Below are 17,579 nucleotides of genomic sequence, written 5' to 3' on the forward strand. Positions count from 1 at the left end.
GACTTGAGAAACAAAATTGTTGAAAAATAGCAACAATCTCAAGGTTACAAGTCCATCTCCAGAGATCTTGGTGTTCCTTTGTCCACGGTGCAAAACATACAAGTGCATCTCACAAAATTAGAATATCATCAAAAAGTTACCGTATATACTCGAGTATAAGCCGAGATTTTCAGCCCAAATTTTTGGGATGAAAGTGCCCCCCTCGGCTTATACTCGAGTCACGGTAGCGGTGGGGTCGGCGGGTGAGGGGGTGAGGGCGCTGAGGCATACTTACCTAGTCCCAGCGATCCTCGCGCTGTCCCTGCCGTCCCACGGGCTTCGGCGCTGCAGTTTCTTCCTCTCTTCAGCGGTCACGTGGGACCGCTCATTACAGAAATGAATAAGCGGCTCCACCTCCCATAGGGGCGGAGCCGCTTATTCATTTCTCTAATCAGCGGTGCCGGTGACCGCTGATAGAGAAAGAAGCTGCGGCACCGAAGACAGGAGGGGACAGCGCGAGGATCGCCAGGACTAGGTGAGTATAGCATATTCACCTGTCCTCGTTCCAGCCGCCGGGCGCCGATCCATCTTCCCGGCCGGCGCCTCCATCTTCCCGGCGTCTCTGCTCTCTGACTGTTCAGGCAGAGGGCGCGATGACGCATATAGTGTGCGCGGCGCCCTCTGCCTGATCAGTCAGAGCAGAGACGCCGGGAAGATGGAGGCGCCGGAACGAGACGCCGGGAGCTGCAATCAAGGGAGGTGAGTATGTGTTTTTTTTTCTTTATTGCGGCAGCGGCGGCACAAATTTATGTGGAACATCTATGGGGCACAGTGAACGGTGCAGAGCACCGTATATGGCACAGCACAGCTATGGGGCACAGTGAACGGTGCAGAGCACCGTATATGGCACAGCACAGCTATGGGGCACAGTGAACGGTGCAGAGCACCGTATATGGCACAGCACAGCTATGGGGCACAGTGAACGGTGCAGAGCACCGTATATGGCACAGCACAGCTATGGGGCACAGTGAACGGTGCAGAGCACCGTATATGGCACAGCACAGCTATGGGGCACAGTGAACGGTGCAGAGCACCGTATATGGCACATCTATGGGGCACAATGAACGGTGCAGAGCACCGTATATGGCACAGCTAGGGGGCACAATGAACGGTGCAGAGCACTATATGGTTCACACCTATGGGGAAATATGAACGGTGCAGAGCACTATATGGCACAGCTATGGGGAAATAATGATCTATTTTTATTTTTGAAATTCACCGGTAAATGCTGCATTTCCACCCTAGGCTTATACTCGAGTCAATAAGTTTTCCCAGTTTTTTGTGGCAAAATTAGGGGGGTCGGCTTATACTCGGGTCGGCTTATACTCGAGTATATACGGTAATTTATTTCAGTTCTTCAATACAAAAAGTGAAACTCATATATTATACAGTCATTACAAACAGAGTGATCTATTTCAAGTGTTTATTTCTGTTAATGCTGACCATTATGGCTTAGAGACTGTGAAAACCCAATAGTCACTGTCTCAGTAAATTAGAATACTTTATAACACCAGCTTGAAAAAATTATTTTAAAATCCGTGATGTTGGCCTACTGAAATGTATGTTCAGTAAATGCACTCAATACTTGGTCAGGGCTCCTTTTGCATCAATTACTACATCAATGCGGCCTGGCATGGAGGCGATCAGCCTGTGGCTCTGCTGAGGTGTTATGGAAGCCCAGGTTGCTTTGATAGCAGCCTTCAGCTCGTCTGCATTGTTGGGTCTGGTGTCTCTCATCTTCCTCTTGACAATACCCCATAGATTCTCTATGGGGTTATGGTCAGGCTAGTTTGTTGGCCAATCAAGCACATTGATACTGTTGTTTTTAAACCAGGTATTGGTACTTTTGGAAGTGTGGACAGGTGCCAAGTCCTGCTGGAGAATTTAATTTCCATCTCCAAAAAGCTTGTCGGCAGAGGGAAGCATGAATTGCTCTAAAATTTCTTGGTAGGCGGCTGCGCTGACTTTGGTCTTGATAAAACACAGTAGACCTACACCAGCAGATGACATGGCTCCCCAAACCATCACTGATTGTGGGTACTTCACACAGCGTAAAGTACTGCAGTGTGCAGGCGCTGGGCTTCTCAGACCTTTCCCGGCGCCTGCGCACTGCAGTACTTTGCTCTGCCCTCAAAAGGGCAAAGCAGTACGGCTGCACAGGAGCCGCGACAGAAGCAAGAAAGAGGAGTTCATCGCATGAAGATGGAAGGCCCCCAACCGTGACGCACAATATAACTTGTTGTTCTCATCTTTTATGATACATCGGGGGCTTAGCTACATCATTACAGAATGCTGTAGATAAGCCCCTGATGGCGGTGGCCGCAACTTATATACGAAAAAGTAGGTGACAGATTCCCTTTAACTGTTAACAATAATAGTAATTTTGACCTGGGGTGCTCAAACTTTCACATGCCAATGTGTCTGTGTATGTGATTATATGTATATCTATACATATAGCATGGATATAAGGATATAAAAAGTCCACACACTCGAATTTCACAAATAATCTGTACAATATGTGATGCAGTGACCCCTGTTACAGGTAGGGTGCGCTGCATGGTCTTCCCAGAATAGGCATGGAGGCGTATTGAGGCTACATGAATGCATGGCAATCGCAGGCATAGCTGTGGTGATGAGTCAAAGTCTGGCATTATTGTGAATGGCTGGTATGTGCACTGGCAGCCTGAAGTAAGGTTGTTCTGGGACCTGTAGTCCCGCAAGTAATTGTGTCATTTGTATAAATTGTGAAGGGACGCTGGCAGGGCTAGTTATGAGAGATGAGATGGGCGGGTCAAACTAGCCACACACACTCCCATCTAGGGGAGTGGTTACAACCTTATAATGTGACTGAGGTCTGGACACATGGTCTCTGAGTAAGGTCCTAGAAGCCTATGTGTTAGGAGTGCTGTCTCCCTAAAGAGCTCGTGGTGGGACTCTGGTACTGGTGGCCTGGTCGTTGGATGGTCCCAGCCGGGGACGGGCGTCATGAATAGCTCCAGAACTGGGCACCTGTGTTGAAAACCTTGGACTGAAGAGGAGTCAGCCTGTGGAGCAGGAGCTCCTGAGAGGTAACCCCGGGTATGGGGAAAGAACTATGTGCTCTGATAAAGGACAGTTACTGCTGCTGAGTGTCGTGTGAGTGCCTTAGAGAAAGAGGTGGCGGAGCTCAGAGGTCACCTGGCAGAAAGCCAGTCGATGAATTTAACAGCCTTGAAGAAGATGAAGCAACAGGTGTCTGTCCTGGCCAAACATGTGAAAGCTGGTGACATTCAGAGGAAGTTGGCTCTGAAAACTGAACAAAATAGTGAGCTTGTGACAGCAGAAGAGAAGGAGACTTTCTTGTTTAAGTGCTTGATAGACGTACCTGAAGACCTGAGAGAGGCATGTGCCAGGGAGTCTATGCATGAAGGGTTCAAGAAGGCTGTGGGGGTGTGTAAGGTGAACTGGATCCCATAAACTAATCAGTTAGTGATACTGTCCACAACTGATGTCACCCCGAAGAGAGTAGCTACCCTGAGTGACATGCACTTGAGGTATGTGCGTACAAAGTGGAGGGCCCAATTGAGGAATGAAGACGCTGCTAGGCGGCTGGAGTATGTGAGAAAAGCTCAGAGTCTTCAGGAAGGTGTAGTACAGGTACTCGTTTCTATGGTGAAGAAAGTCATTGGAATGGTCAAGCCATGCAAGAGATGGTGGATAAGTCTGGAGTGGTGAGGTTGAGAATACCTGGTGTCCACCAAGACCAGTTACCCCGGGAAAAGGGTATGGTTCCCTTCTTCATTGTGGGAACAGAGGAGAGTCTTGGAAATGTGCAGACTCTGCTGAAATATCGTGTGGCATATCTAAGAGAGATGGAGCAGTTAAGGCTTGAAAGACTACGCCTTACAGGACTGCTTTGCCAAGTTGATGGAAGATGGCGGCCGCCTTCAACCCAAGGAAAAGGGAACAGAAGGAGCCCTCCAAATATTGGAATGGCTGACAGCCGAAGATACTCAGGAAAACTAGGAGGCCAGGAATCTGCAAGTGACAGTTCTAGTCCCAGTACGAGGCTGATGGACCTGGACTGTAGCCCATGTCAAGTGTTAGACAGGCCAGACTCAGATTCAGACCCAGACAAGACAGCAGGCTCAACTGTAAGTGGGTCTCAGGACCTCACCAACCGTGGGTGGCGGCCATGAAAAGAAAGGTCAGGTAAAGGGGCGTACTGGAAAAAGGTGGGGACTAAAGGTCTGGTGACGCAGACGAACTGTGACTTAAGGGCCAAAGCCCAAGGCCTACATGTTGACCGCTGGGGGGGTGAAAACCCTAACAAGGGTATGATGATGGGGGATGCTCAAACCCGACTGAGAGGGTCCTCTCGACTGGTTGGGCAAGTTAACTTGGGTACCCGGTCTCGAGACCCCTGGTTTATGACAAATGTTCAACCCCACAAGTTTGAACGGGGGTGGGGGGGTGGAAGAAATGTGATGCAGTGACCCCTGTTACATGTAGATGCTTGCTCTTCCCAGAATACGCATGGAGGCGTATTGAAGCTATAGGAATGCATAGAAATCGCAGGCATAGCTGTGGTGATGAGTCAAAGTATGGCATTATTGTGAATTGCCAGCCTGAAGTAAGGTTGTTCTGGGACCTTTATTCCCGCAGGTAATTGTGTTTGTATAAATTGTGAAGGGAGGCTGGCAGGGCTAGCTATGAGAGATGGGCGGGTCGAACTAGCCACATACACTCCCATCTAGGGAAGTGGTTACAACCATATAATGTGACTGAGGTCTGGTCACATGGTCTCTGAGTAAGGTCCTGGAAGCCTATGTGTTGGGAGTGCTGTCTCCCTGAAGAGCATGTGGTGGACTCTGGTACTGGTGGCCTGGGTGATGGATGGTCCCAGCCGGGGACGGGCGTCCTGAATAGCTCCAGAACAGGGCACCTGTATTGAGGACCTTGGACTGAAGAGGAGTCAGCCTGTGGAGCAGGAGCTCCTGAGAGGTAACCCCGGGTATGGGGTAAGAACTATGTGCTCTGATAAAGGACAGTTACTGAACTGTGCAGTCACCCGGTGACTGGAGAGATGCAGGCGTGACTATGTGTAAACTAATGCTGTGAATCCTGCAACGCTGAGAAGCAGGTAATCCAGACTGTGTGTGTTTGGCTCCAGAGCGAGCCTGAATATTGGACTCTACCAAGTGTGTATGGTCACAGACCTGATGGAGCAGAGCCATGATATGCACAATGTTACTTTGTGTTTTGTGCTACTGGAGTTTAGGGAGTAATAAAACCCAGTTGAACTTATTGAAGAAACTACGGTCTGGCTGTGTGTTAAAAACCGTACCCGTGTGCATTTATATCGCTGCCAAGCGAGTGTTCCCCAATCCGCTAGTGAGCGCCATCTCACAAATACAATTGAAAAGTAAACGGCCCCTCTGCCTTTGGATCAGAGACCCCGTGGCATGATGCGGGGTCCTGAACTTTGCCATGGTGACGGGATGTTGTCATGATGACATCTAGGTCACCAGACCTAGAAAACTTGCTGACCATGCCAAGTGCACGGTGAGCAAGTTTGTCTGTCAGTGCAGCGCTGACAGCTTCCAGAGCATGCAGATGCTGCTTCATCTGCATTCTGTAGAAGCGGTCAGCCTGCAAAAAATGATTGTTCCATAGTGGGACAAAGTAAAAAAGTTAGAAAAAAGTAAAAAAAAAAAAATAATAATAATAATTGTAAAATTTAAAAAAAAATAAAAAAAATCAAGATATTGTATCTCTAAGTAAACATTTGAAAAATAATAAAGTATACATATTTGGTATCACCGCGTCCGCAATGACGCGACCTATGAAACTGTTGAACTAATTAACCTTTTTAGTGAACACTATTAAAAAAATAAATAAAAAATAAGGCAAAAAAACAATGCTTTATCATCATACTGCCGAACAGCAGTTTTCAGCTCTTTCCATAGATTGGCCATTCTAACACCTGGATACGTTTATTTGTGAACCATTTAATTTTAGATTTTGCTTGATGTTTGGGATCATTGTCTTGTTGAAAGACAAATCTCCATCCCAGTCTCAGGTCTTTTGCAAACTCCAAAAGGTTTTCTTCAAGAATGGTTCTGTATTTGGCTCCATCCATCTTCCCATCAATTTTAACCATCTTACCTGTCCCTGCTGAAGAAAAGCAGGCCCAAACCATGATGCTGCCACCACCATGTATGACAGTGGGGATGGTGTGTTCAGGGTGATGAGCTGTGTTGCCTTTACGCCAAACATATCTTTTGGCATTGTTGCCAAAAAGTTCAATTCTGGTTTCATCTGACCAGAGCACTTTCTTCCACATGTTAGCTGTGTCTCCCAGATGGTTTGTTGCAAACTTTAAACGACACTTTTTATGGATATCATTGAGAAATGGCTTTCTTCTTGCCACACTTCCATAAATGCCAGATTTGTGCAGTGTACGACTGATTGTTGTCCTATGGACAGACTGTCCCACCTCAGCTGTAGATCTCTGCAGTTCATCCATAGTGATCATTGGCCTCTTAGCTGCATCTCTGATCAGTTCTTCTCCTTATTTGAGATGAAAGTTTAGAGGGACGGCCGGGTCTTGGTAGATTTGCTATGATACTCCTTCCATTTCAATATGATCGCTTGCACAGTGCTCCTTGGGATGTTTAAAGTTTTGGAAATCATTTTGTTTCCAAATCCGGCTTTAAACTTCTCCACAACAGTATGACGGACCTGTCTGTTGTGATCCTTGGTCTTCATGATGCTCTCTGTGCTGCAAACAGAACCCTGAGACTATCACAGAGCAGGTGCATTTATACGGAGACTTGATTACACACAGGTGGATTATATTTATCGTCATTAGACATTTAGGACAACATTGGATCATTCAGAGATCCACAATGAACTTCTGGAGTGAGTTTGCTGCACTGAAAGTAAAGGGGCCAAATAATATTGCACGCCCCACATTTCAGTTTTTGAATTAAAAAAAAAAAAAATAACCAATAAATTTGGTTCAACTTCACAGTTGTTGCACTTGTTGTTGATTCTTCACCATAAATTTACATTTTGTATCTGTATGTTTGAAGCACAATATGTGGGAAAAAGTTGAAAAGTTCCAGGGAGCCGAATATTTTTGCAAGGATATATATATGTGTATATATATATATATATATATATATATATATATATATATATATATATATATATATATATATAATATGTGTGTGTACAGACCAAAATTTTGGACACACCTTCTCATTTAAAGATTTTTCTGTGTTTTCATGATTATGAAAATTGTACATTCACACTGAAGGCATCAAAACTATGAATTATGAACTATGAATTTTGCTTTGATGACTCCTTTGCACACTCTTGGCATTCTCTTGATGAGCTTCAAAAGGTAGTCACCCGGAATGGTTTTCACTTCACAGTTGTGCCCTGTCAGGTTTAATAAGTGGGATTTCTTGCCTTATAAATGGGGTTGGAACCATCAGTTGTGTTGTGCAGAAGTCTGGTGGATACACAGCTGATAGTCCTACTGAATAGACTGTTAGAATTTGTATTATGGCAAGAAAAAAAATCAGCTAAGTAAAGAAAAACGAGTTAGCATCATTACTTTTAAGAAATGAAGGTCAGTCAGTCTGAAAAATTGGGAAAACTTTGAAAGTGTCCCCAAGTGCAGTGGCAAAACCATCAAGCGCTACAAATAAACTGGCTCACATGAGGACCGCCCCAGGAAAGGAAGACCAAGAGTCACCTCTGCTTCTGAGGATAAGTTTATTCGAGTCACCAGCCTCAGAAATCGCAGGGTAGATCAGATTAGAGGCCAGGTCAATGCCACACAGAGTTCTAGCAGCAGACACATCTCTACAAACAACTGTTAAGAGGAGACTTTGTGCAGCAGGCCTTCATGGTAAAATAGCTGCTAGGAAACCACTGCTAAGGACAGGCAACAAGCAGAAGAGACTTGTTTGGGCTAAAGAACACAAGGAATGGACATTAGTCCAGTGGAAATCTGTGCTTTGGTCTGATGAGTCCAAATTTGAGATCTTTTGCTCCAGCCACCGTGTCTTTGTGCAACGCAGAAAATGTGATCGGATGGACTCTACATGCCTGGTTCCCACCGTGAAGCATGGAGGAGGAGGTGTGATGGTGTGGGGGGTGCTTTGCTGGTGACATTGTTGGGGATTTATTCAAACTTGAAGGCATACTGAACCAGCATGGCTACGACAGCATCTTGCAGCGGCATGCTATTCCAACCGGTTTGCGTTTAGTTGGACCATCATTTATTTTTCAACAGGACAATGACCCCAAACACACCTCCAGGTTGTGTAAGGGCTATTTGACCAAGAAGGAGAGTGATGGGGTGTTAAGCCAGATGACCTGGCCTCCAGTCACCAGACCTGAACCCAATCGAGATAGTTTGGGGTGAGCTGGACCGCAGAGTGAAGGCAAAAGGGCCAACAAGTGCTAAGCATCTCTGGGAACTCCTTCAAGATTGTTGGAAGACAATTCCCGGTGACTACATCTTGAAGCTCATCAAGAGAATGCCAAGAGTGTGCAAATCAGTCATCAAAGCAAAAGGTGGCTACTTTGAAGAACCTAGAATATAAGACATAATTTCAGTTGTTTCACACTTTTTTGTTAAGTACCGTATATAATTCCACATGTGCTAATTCATAGTTTTGATGCCTTCAGTGTGAATGTACAATTTTCATAGTTATGAAAATACAGAATACAGAAAAAATCTTGAAATGAGAAGGTGTGTCCAAACTTTTGGTCTGCACTGTGTGTGTGTGTGTATATATGTATGTGTGTATGGATATATATATATATATATATATATATATATATATATATATATATATATATATATATATATATATATATATAGTGGCCCGATTCTGACGCGTCAGGTATTCTAGAATATGTATGCATGTATATAGCCGCCATATAGTATATAGTACAGGCCACGTCGTATATAGGAGTACTACGTGGCCTGTGGTATATACCATGTGGCTGCTATATACATACATACATATTGTAGAATACCCGATGCGTTAATATAGGCCACACAGTAAATAACACAGCCCACGTAGTATATAACAGCCCACACAGTATATAGCAGCCACGCAGTATATAACACAGCCCACGTAGTATATAACACAGCCCACGTAGTATGTAACACAGCCCACGTAATATATAGCACAGCCCACATAGTATCTAACAGTGGCCAAGTAGTATTTAGCACGAAGTAAAGAACACAGCCACGTAGTATATAACACTGCCCACGTAGTATATAGCAGCCATGTAGTATATAACGCAGCAGATGCAGTATAGAACACAGCCCACATAGTATCTAACACTGGCCAGGTAGTATATAGCAGCCACGCAGTATCTATTAGAGCCCACGTAGGATTTAGCAGTGTGGGCACCATATCATTGTTAAATAAAATAATTAAAACAATAAATGGTTATATACTCACCCACCGGGATCCAGCGTAGATCCAGTGCACCTCTGGCGATAAGCGCGTGGCTGCCGCCATCTTTCGTTCCCAGGATGCATTGCAAAATTACCCAGATCACTTAGCGGTCTCGCGAGACCGCTAAGTCTTCTGGGTAATTTCGCAATGCATCTCTGGGAACGCGGAAGCTGACGGCAGGCGCGAGCGCATTGTCGGACTACGGAAGGTGAGAATAGCAGGTTTTTTGTTTTTTTTATTATTTTTAACATTAGATCTTTTTACTACTGATGCTGCATAGGCAGCATCAATAGTAAAAATGTGGTCACACAGGGTTAATAGCGGCGGTAATGGAGTGAGTTACTCGCGGCATAACGCGGTCCGTTACCGCTGTCATTAACCCTGTGTGAGCGGTGACTGGAGAGGAGGGAACGGGCACTGAGTGCGGGGAGTATGGAGCGGGCGTCGGGGACTGACTGCAGGGGAGTAGGGAGGGACTAATCGGACTGTGGCCGTCGCTGATTGGTCGCGGCAGCCATGACAGGCAGCTGGCGAGACTAATCAGCGACTTGGACTCCATGACAGACAGAGGCCGTGACCAATGAATATCCGTGACAGACAGAAAGACAGACAGAAAGACGGAAGTGACCCTTAGACAATTATATAGTAGATATATACTGTATTTTTGTGTAGCAGTTCACAGACTTTTTACTTTCTGTGTTTCTTTCCATAGGGTGGTGTCACTGCTATGACTGTTTTCTATCCATTAGACACTGCTCGTCTCCGATTGCAAGGTAAACTATAGAAGTGTGATAAATATGGTAAAACTTTCCGTGAGTTTTGTCTAGTCTTCTTGACTCTTCTCTGCTTCATATGTGACCTATAAATTGCTGATATGACTCTCTTTTTTTCCCAGATATCTCTGTAAATATACTATGTACTATTTTATTGTTTGCACCTTTTTCCTAAGTCACATACTGTAGTATTTCTTTCACAAGGTGCAAATTGCCTCTTCAGAGAAAAAGAGGACTTAAAGGGAACCTGTCACCCCGTTTTTGAAAGATGAGATATAAATAGTGTGAAATAGGGGCAGAGCTGGGCTTTACATTAGTGTCCTTTTGGTGCCTTTATTCCCCCGGGATGCTGCTGAAATACCTTTGTGAAGTGTCCGTTTTGTCCTGTCAGTCAAGTTGGTCAGGTCGAATGGGCGTTGTAAAATAGCGGTTCCTCCCCCACCTCATGCGATTCCCTGCGAAGTTTAGTTCCGCCGTTGGCGTTATGTTTAGCGCTTGCGCAGTGAATTTGCCTCCGGCAATCTGTGGGCAAAGCATAATTGACATCATTGCGCATGCGCGGGCCTTCACTTTAGCCGGGGTGCCCCGGAAGTTGTCATATCGGCAAAGTGTTATTCTGGATGCCGTATCTCATCCCACACTGCGAGCGTAAGTTTTGTGCCAAGATCGCTCGCCTGCCTTACGCTCGCAGTGTGGGATGAGATACGGCATCCAGAATAACACTTTGCCGATATGACAACTTCCGGGGCACCCCGGCTAAAGTGAAGGCCCGCGCATGCGCAATGATGTCAATTATGCTTTGCCCACAGATTGCCGGAGGCAAATTCACTGCGCAAGCGCTAAACATAACGCCAACGGCGGAACTAAACTTCGCAGGGAATCGCATGAGGTGGGGGAGGAACCGCTATTTTACAACGCCCATTCGACCTGACCAACTTGACTGACAGGACAAAACGGACACTTCACAAAGGTATTTCAGCAGCATCCCGGGGGAATAAAGGCACCAAAAGGACACTAATGTAAAGCCCAGCTCTGCCCCTATTTCACACTATTTATATCTCATCTTTCAAAAACGGGGTGACAGGTTCCCTTTAAACTCTATATCGCCACCTGTTGGAAGCAGCGATCCTACAAGTTACAATCAACCTTTTAGCGAGTCGTGCAATATGACTTAGAATAAAAGCCAAATCAGTATCTCAATTCGCAGACACGGTGTTTTGGGCTGTTGGCCCTCGTCAGTGCGAAGCATGAGAACTAACTTGTCTAGATGGGAGGCTCTGAACTGGGGTTCACAAGATGAACACTCTGGGCCCAGTTCATCAAGCAGTTTTTACCATAATTCTGAATTTGTTGAGCGGTGTAGTCATCTTTGGGTGTGGTTGAACCCACAGGTACCTCACAGAATTTTATTTAATTGAGCTATGTACCGTATATACTCAAGTATAAGCCGACCCGAGTATAAGCCGACCCCCCTAATTTTGCCACAAAAAAACTGGGAAAACTTATTGACTCGAGTATAAGCCTAGGGTGGAAATGCAGCATTTACCGGTGAATTTCAATAATAAAAATAGATCATTATTTCCCCATAGCTGTGCCATATAGTGCTCTGTACCGTTCATATTTCTCCATAGCTGTGCCATATAGTACTCTGCACCGTTCATTATTTCCCCATAGCTGTGCCATATAGTGCTCTGCACCGTTCATGATTGTCCCATAGCTGTGCCCCATACAGTGCTCTGCACCGTTCATTATTGCCCTATAGCTGTGTCCCATATAGTGCTCTGCGCCGTTCATTATTGCCCTATAGCTCTGCCCCATATAGTGCTCTGCACCGTTCATTATTGCCCTATAGCTGTGCCCCATATAGTGCTCTGCACCGTTCATTATTGCCCTATAGCTGTGCCCCATATAGTGCTCTTGCACCGTTCATTATTGCCCTATAGCTCTGCCCCATATAGTGCTCTGCACCGTTCATTATTGCCCTATAGCTATGCCCCATATAGTGCTCTTGCACCGTTCATTATTGCCCTATAGCTCTGCCCCATATAGTGCTCTTGCACCGTTCATATTGCCCCATAGAAAGCTCTGCCATTGTCGCTGCTGCTGCTGCAGTAAAAAAAAAAAAAAAAAACACATACTCACCTCTCTTGCTTGCAGCTCCCGGCGTCTCGTTCCGGCGTCCGGTCCCGGCGTCTCTCTGCTCTGACTGATCAGGCAGAGGGTGCCGCGCACACTATATGCGTCATCGCGCCCTCTGACCTGAACAGTCAGAGCGCAGAGACGCCGGGAAGATGGAGCGGCGCCCGGCGGCTGGAATGTGGACAGGTGAATATGCGATACTTACCTGGTCCTGGCGTCCGGCTCCTTCTCCCGGACAGCTGTCTTCGGTGCCGCAGCTTCTTCCTCTATCAGCGGTCACCGTTACCGCTGATTAGAGAAATGAATAGGCGGCTCCACCCCTATGGGAGGTGGAGCCGCTTATTCATTTCTCTAATGAGCGGTCCCACGTGACCGCTGATAGAGGAAGAACTGCAGCACCGAAGACCGTAGGACGGCAGGGGGAGCGCCAGGATCGCTGGAAGCAGGTAAGTATGCCTCAGCACCCTCACCCCCTCACCCGCCGACCCTGCCACCCACCTTGACTCGAGTATAAGCCGAGAGGGGCACTTTCAGCCCAAAAATTTGGGCTGAAAATCTCGGCTTATACTCGAGTATATACGGTAAATTTAAAAAAAATTTTTTTTTACAGCTAAGATGTTATATTAGCTGCACATTTTTCATTTCACATGGGGTAATACAGTGGGGCAAAAAAGTATTTAGTCAGTCAGCAATAGTGCAAGTTCCACCACTTAAAAAGATGAGAGGCGTCTGTAATTTACATCATAGGTAGACCTCAACTATGGGAGACAAACTGAGAAAAAAAAATCCAGAAAATCACATCGTCTGTTTTTTTAATCATTTTTTTTGCATATTATGGTGGAAAATAAGTATTTGGACAGAAACAAACAATCAAGATTTCTGGCTCTCACAGACCTGTAACTTCTTCTTTAAGAGTCTCCTCTTTCCTCCACTCATTACCTGTAGTAATGGCACCTGTTTAAACTTGTTATCAGTATAAAAAGACACCTGTGCACACCCTCAAACAGTCTGACTCCAAACTCCACTATGGTGAAGACCAAAGAGCTGTCAAAGGACACCAGAAACAAAATTGTAGCCCTGCATCAGGCTGGGAAGACTGAATCTGCAATAGCCAACCAGCTTGGAGTGAAGAAATCAACAGTGGGAGCAATAATTAGAAAATGGAAGACATACAAGACCACTGATAATCTCCCTCGATCTGGGGCTCCACGCAAAATCCCACCCCGTGGGGTCAGAATGATCACAAGAACGGTGAGCAAAAATCCCAGAACCACGCGGGGGGACCTAGTGAATGAACTGCAGAGAGCTGGGACCAATGTAACAAGGCCTACCATAAGTAACACACTACGCCACCATGGACTCAGATCCTGCAGTGCCAGACGTGTCCCACTGCTTAAGCCAGTACATGTCCGGGCCCGTCTGAAGTTTGTTAGCGAGCATTTGGATGATCCAGAGGAGTTTTGGGAGAATGTCCTATGGTCTGATGAAACCAAACTGGAACTGTTTGGTAGAAACACAACTTGTCGTGTTTGGAGGAAAAAGAATACTGAGTTGCATCCATCAAACACCATACCTACTGTAAAGCATGGTGGTGGAAACATCATGCTTTGGGGCTGTTTCTCTGCAAAGGGGCCAGTACGACTGATCCGGGTACATGAAAGAATGAATGGGGCCATGTATCGTGAGATTTTGAGTGCAAACCTCCTTCCATCAGCAAGGGCATTGAAGATGAAACGTGGCTGGGTCTTTCAACATGACAATGATCCAAAGCACACCGCCAGGGCAACGAAGGAGTGGCTTCGTAAGAAGCATTTCAAGGTCCTGGAGTGGCCTAGCCAGTCTCCAGATCTCAACCCTATAGAAAACCTTTGGAGGGAGTTGAAAGTCCGTGTTGCCAAGCGAAAAGCCAAAAACATCACTGCTCTAGAGGAGATCTGCATGGAGGAATGGGCCAACATACCAACAACAGTGTGTGGCAACCTTGTGAAGACTTACAGAAAACGTTTGACCTCTGTCATTGCCAACAAAGGATATATTACAAAGTATTGAGATGAAATTTTGTTTCTGACCAAATACTTATTTTCCACCATAATATGCAAATAAAATGTTAAAAAAACAGACAGTGTGATTTTCTGGATTTCTTATTCTCAGTTTGTCTCCCATAGTTGAGGTCTACCTATGATGTAAATTACAGACGCCTCTCATCTTTTTAAGTGGTGGAACTTGCACTATTGCTGACTGACTAAATACTTTTTTGCCCCACTGTAGATGAAAATGGACCTGACTACAAATTGTTACACAGTTTTTTCCAAACACAATAATATCACATTTGTCCTGGGAAACTACTGTTTAAGAACACAGCAAGGCTTAAAAGGAAGACGTGCTATTAGGTTTTTGGAGTACATTTTGCTGCAGTAATTTGTGGGCACCATTTGCAGAGCCTGTAAAGTGCCAGAACAGCAGAAAAGCCCCCCAAATGAGCCATTTTACAAGTTTCACACCTTCGCAAATCCATATATTGCACTTGTTTGCTATATATTTTTTTTGGCCTGATCTACTTCTTATAGGAGATTACTATGGGCGTTTGGGAAAGTTTTGTAGCTGGAATTAAAGCCCCTTATTCCTGAGTGACTATTGCAAGGGCAATATGTGGGGAGGTTAGTGCAGAGATAGACCCCTTTTTTATGCTATTTCTGCGGCGCAGGCAGAGATTTTTTTTGGGGGGGACTACTTTTTGTCACATGGCCTCCTTGTTGTCCCAGGGTTAAAGACAGGGCTCAAACCGGCGATAAACTGACCTTTTTTGTGATTTGTGAGGGTCGGAACTGCTTTGTGAAGATCCAGGGTCGGGCGATTTTTGGCACTGGCGTCTGGGGAGCTGCGGTGAGGTGGCGCGGTGGGCACTTCCAGATGAGACGCGCCGCTGTCAGCCGCTGGGTGTCTGTCCTCAGTGGAGATCAATGGCGTTGCGTTCCGGGGGAGATTTCCTCACCTCTTGAGCGGCGGCGGCGCACGCTGCCCATGCCTGACCGGCGTTGGTGGAGGTGATGTAGTCTCGGCGCTGCGGTCCTGGAAGGAGGGGGGAGGGACCTCGGTTCTCCGTCTGAAGCTGGCGCTCTTGTGCTTGCTGCTTGGGTCCGTAGTCCGGGTCTTCTTACCTGGGACGGTCGGCCAGTGGGTCCTCGGCTTGTAGCTGTGGGGACTTCCTGGAAGCTTGAAGGTGCCGCTGCAGCTCCGCTCTCGCCGTCTGTGTCTGGCAGCCGCCGAGGGCGGATCTCCGGCGGTGCTGTGCACCTGAGGGGAGAAAGGAGTCCTATGCTGCGGTTCTGCAGTCTGCGGCTCCCTGCTTGTAGCGGACAGCAAGAGGGTCCTCGGCTTGTTGAGAGGGCTTCTCTGAAGGGGATCCTATTCCTGGCTTAGTCCCATAGAATGGAAGGCAGAGAGGAGGGATCCTCTTGTACACTGTGCGGAGGGATTTTCCAGTCAGAGGGCCTCAGGGTTCAGTCAGGCTGGTGCAGCTTTGGAGCCTGAAATACTGCAAAAGTTTCTCAAAATCCTGGCTGGGGGGGATCCCACTTGCTTCAGTAAACAATAAAAGGGTTTTTTTGTGGCAAGGGGTCTCCTTTGAGTGCGGTGGAAGTCGCTTTATTGGGATTTTTCCCCTGGAGCTCCCTCTTCACGTGTGCTTCTTCATCAGCACCGAAGCCACGCCCCGACATTTGTGATTTTAATCTGAGTATGCAATATATGGCTCCACGAAAAAAATCAGACCGTGAATAGATTTAATCCGAATCAAGTATTTATAGGGCGGAAACATATCAAGTGATCCAAATATGAAAATTTTTTTTTACCTGACGTCTTTAGATTTTTTTTTATTTTTTGTTTTTATGAAGTACAACTTTAGTTAATTACAAATTAAAAGTTTAGAATTTTTTTCTTCATCAGTTAATTTTTTACAGATTTTTAACGTTTTGAAAAAGTGCGGATTTTGGCCTGGTATGGCTTTACATTTTTTATCATATCTCGGGCTAGAATTAAGATATAGAGGTGGGAGAGACATCATTTTTCTCAGAACGGTACCGGCTTTCATTTGATATGTCACAAGACTATGTTTCTTGATATTTTGTTTTGGAGAAATCAAATTGAAAATTTTGATGCGCAATTGTGAAAAAAAGTATGTTTTAAAATTGTGAAAACATGCATGTGTGTTACTTGTGTTCTTGTTTATATTTGTACAGGGATTCTACTTGGGACCTGTCAAATTTGTATTTTGTTTTTTAAGCCTTGCATCATCTGATTTTATGTTTGTGTGAGTTTCTTCCCTTTTTCTTTTCAACTTATTGCATTCAACATTTATATGTAACAATAAAGTAACACAAAAAAACAAATACCGAAGTGCCAGAATAAATACATTTTAATCATCATAACACAACTTGCTCAGCATTTTCAACCTGAATTCATTGAACAAGCCAAAAGAAAAAAGGTGATCACATCCTCAAGTGTGGTTTTCTAAATACAGTCTCATCCTAATTATATTTTAAAAACAAGATTAAAAGAACCAATATTTTTACCACCCATTTATACATGTAACAATTTTTTTCTATTATATCAATAAACATGTCATTTATGAAGTGTTTAAGAAGAATAGTACAGTAGTTAAATCCTCGTTTTATAAAATATGAACTAATCAAACAATTAATAGTAGGTTTTTACACTGGCCTTATCATCAATGTGTCCCTTCTAGTGGGTGAAATGTAGTCTTGTCCATAAGGGCTCACTAGCAATGGCCATTTCCTTTTGTGTCCGAGTATGTACAGCCTGTCATGGTGCTCGGCTCCACCTGAGTTATATCTGATTTTTGTTCACTTTTACAATGTCTGGTTTTCTTGGATACACAAAGGACGGCGCTGGACCAGAAGCTGCAGAAAAGTCACTTCTACGTCTTCATTTTCACAATCTTTGGAGAGTCCAATAGCCGCCACCAGCGCCTATCATATTCACAGGTCACATCACCAGTTATGTCATCCATTGCCGATCTTGTGCCTCCTTCTACCAAGTCATGGACGTCACTCTCTTTGCTGAATGAAAAACCCTTGTTTTTATTTCTGTTTCACTACATGGGATGACAGTGCGGTATTGCTGAGTCCCTGTGATG

General features: G+C 45.3%; 1 protein-coding gene across 1 annotated transcript in view; it reads left to right on the top strand.

Moving 5' to 3' along the window:
• The window catches only part of SLC25A17 (solute carrier family 25 member 17), a 136,722-nt gene that overhangs the window by 3,109 nt on the left and 116,034 nt on the right, over positions 1 to 17,579 (top strand). Inside the window, exon 2 of the mRNA XM_069737078.1 lies at positions 10,225 to 10,285. Within this exon, the coding sequence (XP_069593179.1) occupies positions 10,225 to 10,285 (61 nt within the window). The remainder of the gene's footprint in view (positions 1 to 10,224; positions 10,286 to 17,579) is intronic.

The sequence above is a fragment of the Ranitomeya imitator genome, chromosome 8, assembly GCF_032444005.1.
Source record: "Ranitomeya imitator isolate aRanImi1 chromosome 8, aRanImi1.pri, whole genome shotgun sequence".
Taxonomy (NCBI): Eukaryota; Metazoa; Chordata; class Amphibia; order Anura; family Dendrobatidae; genus Ranitomeya; species Ranitomeya imitator.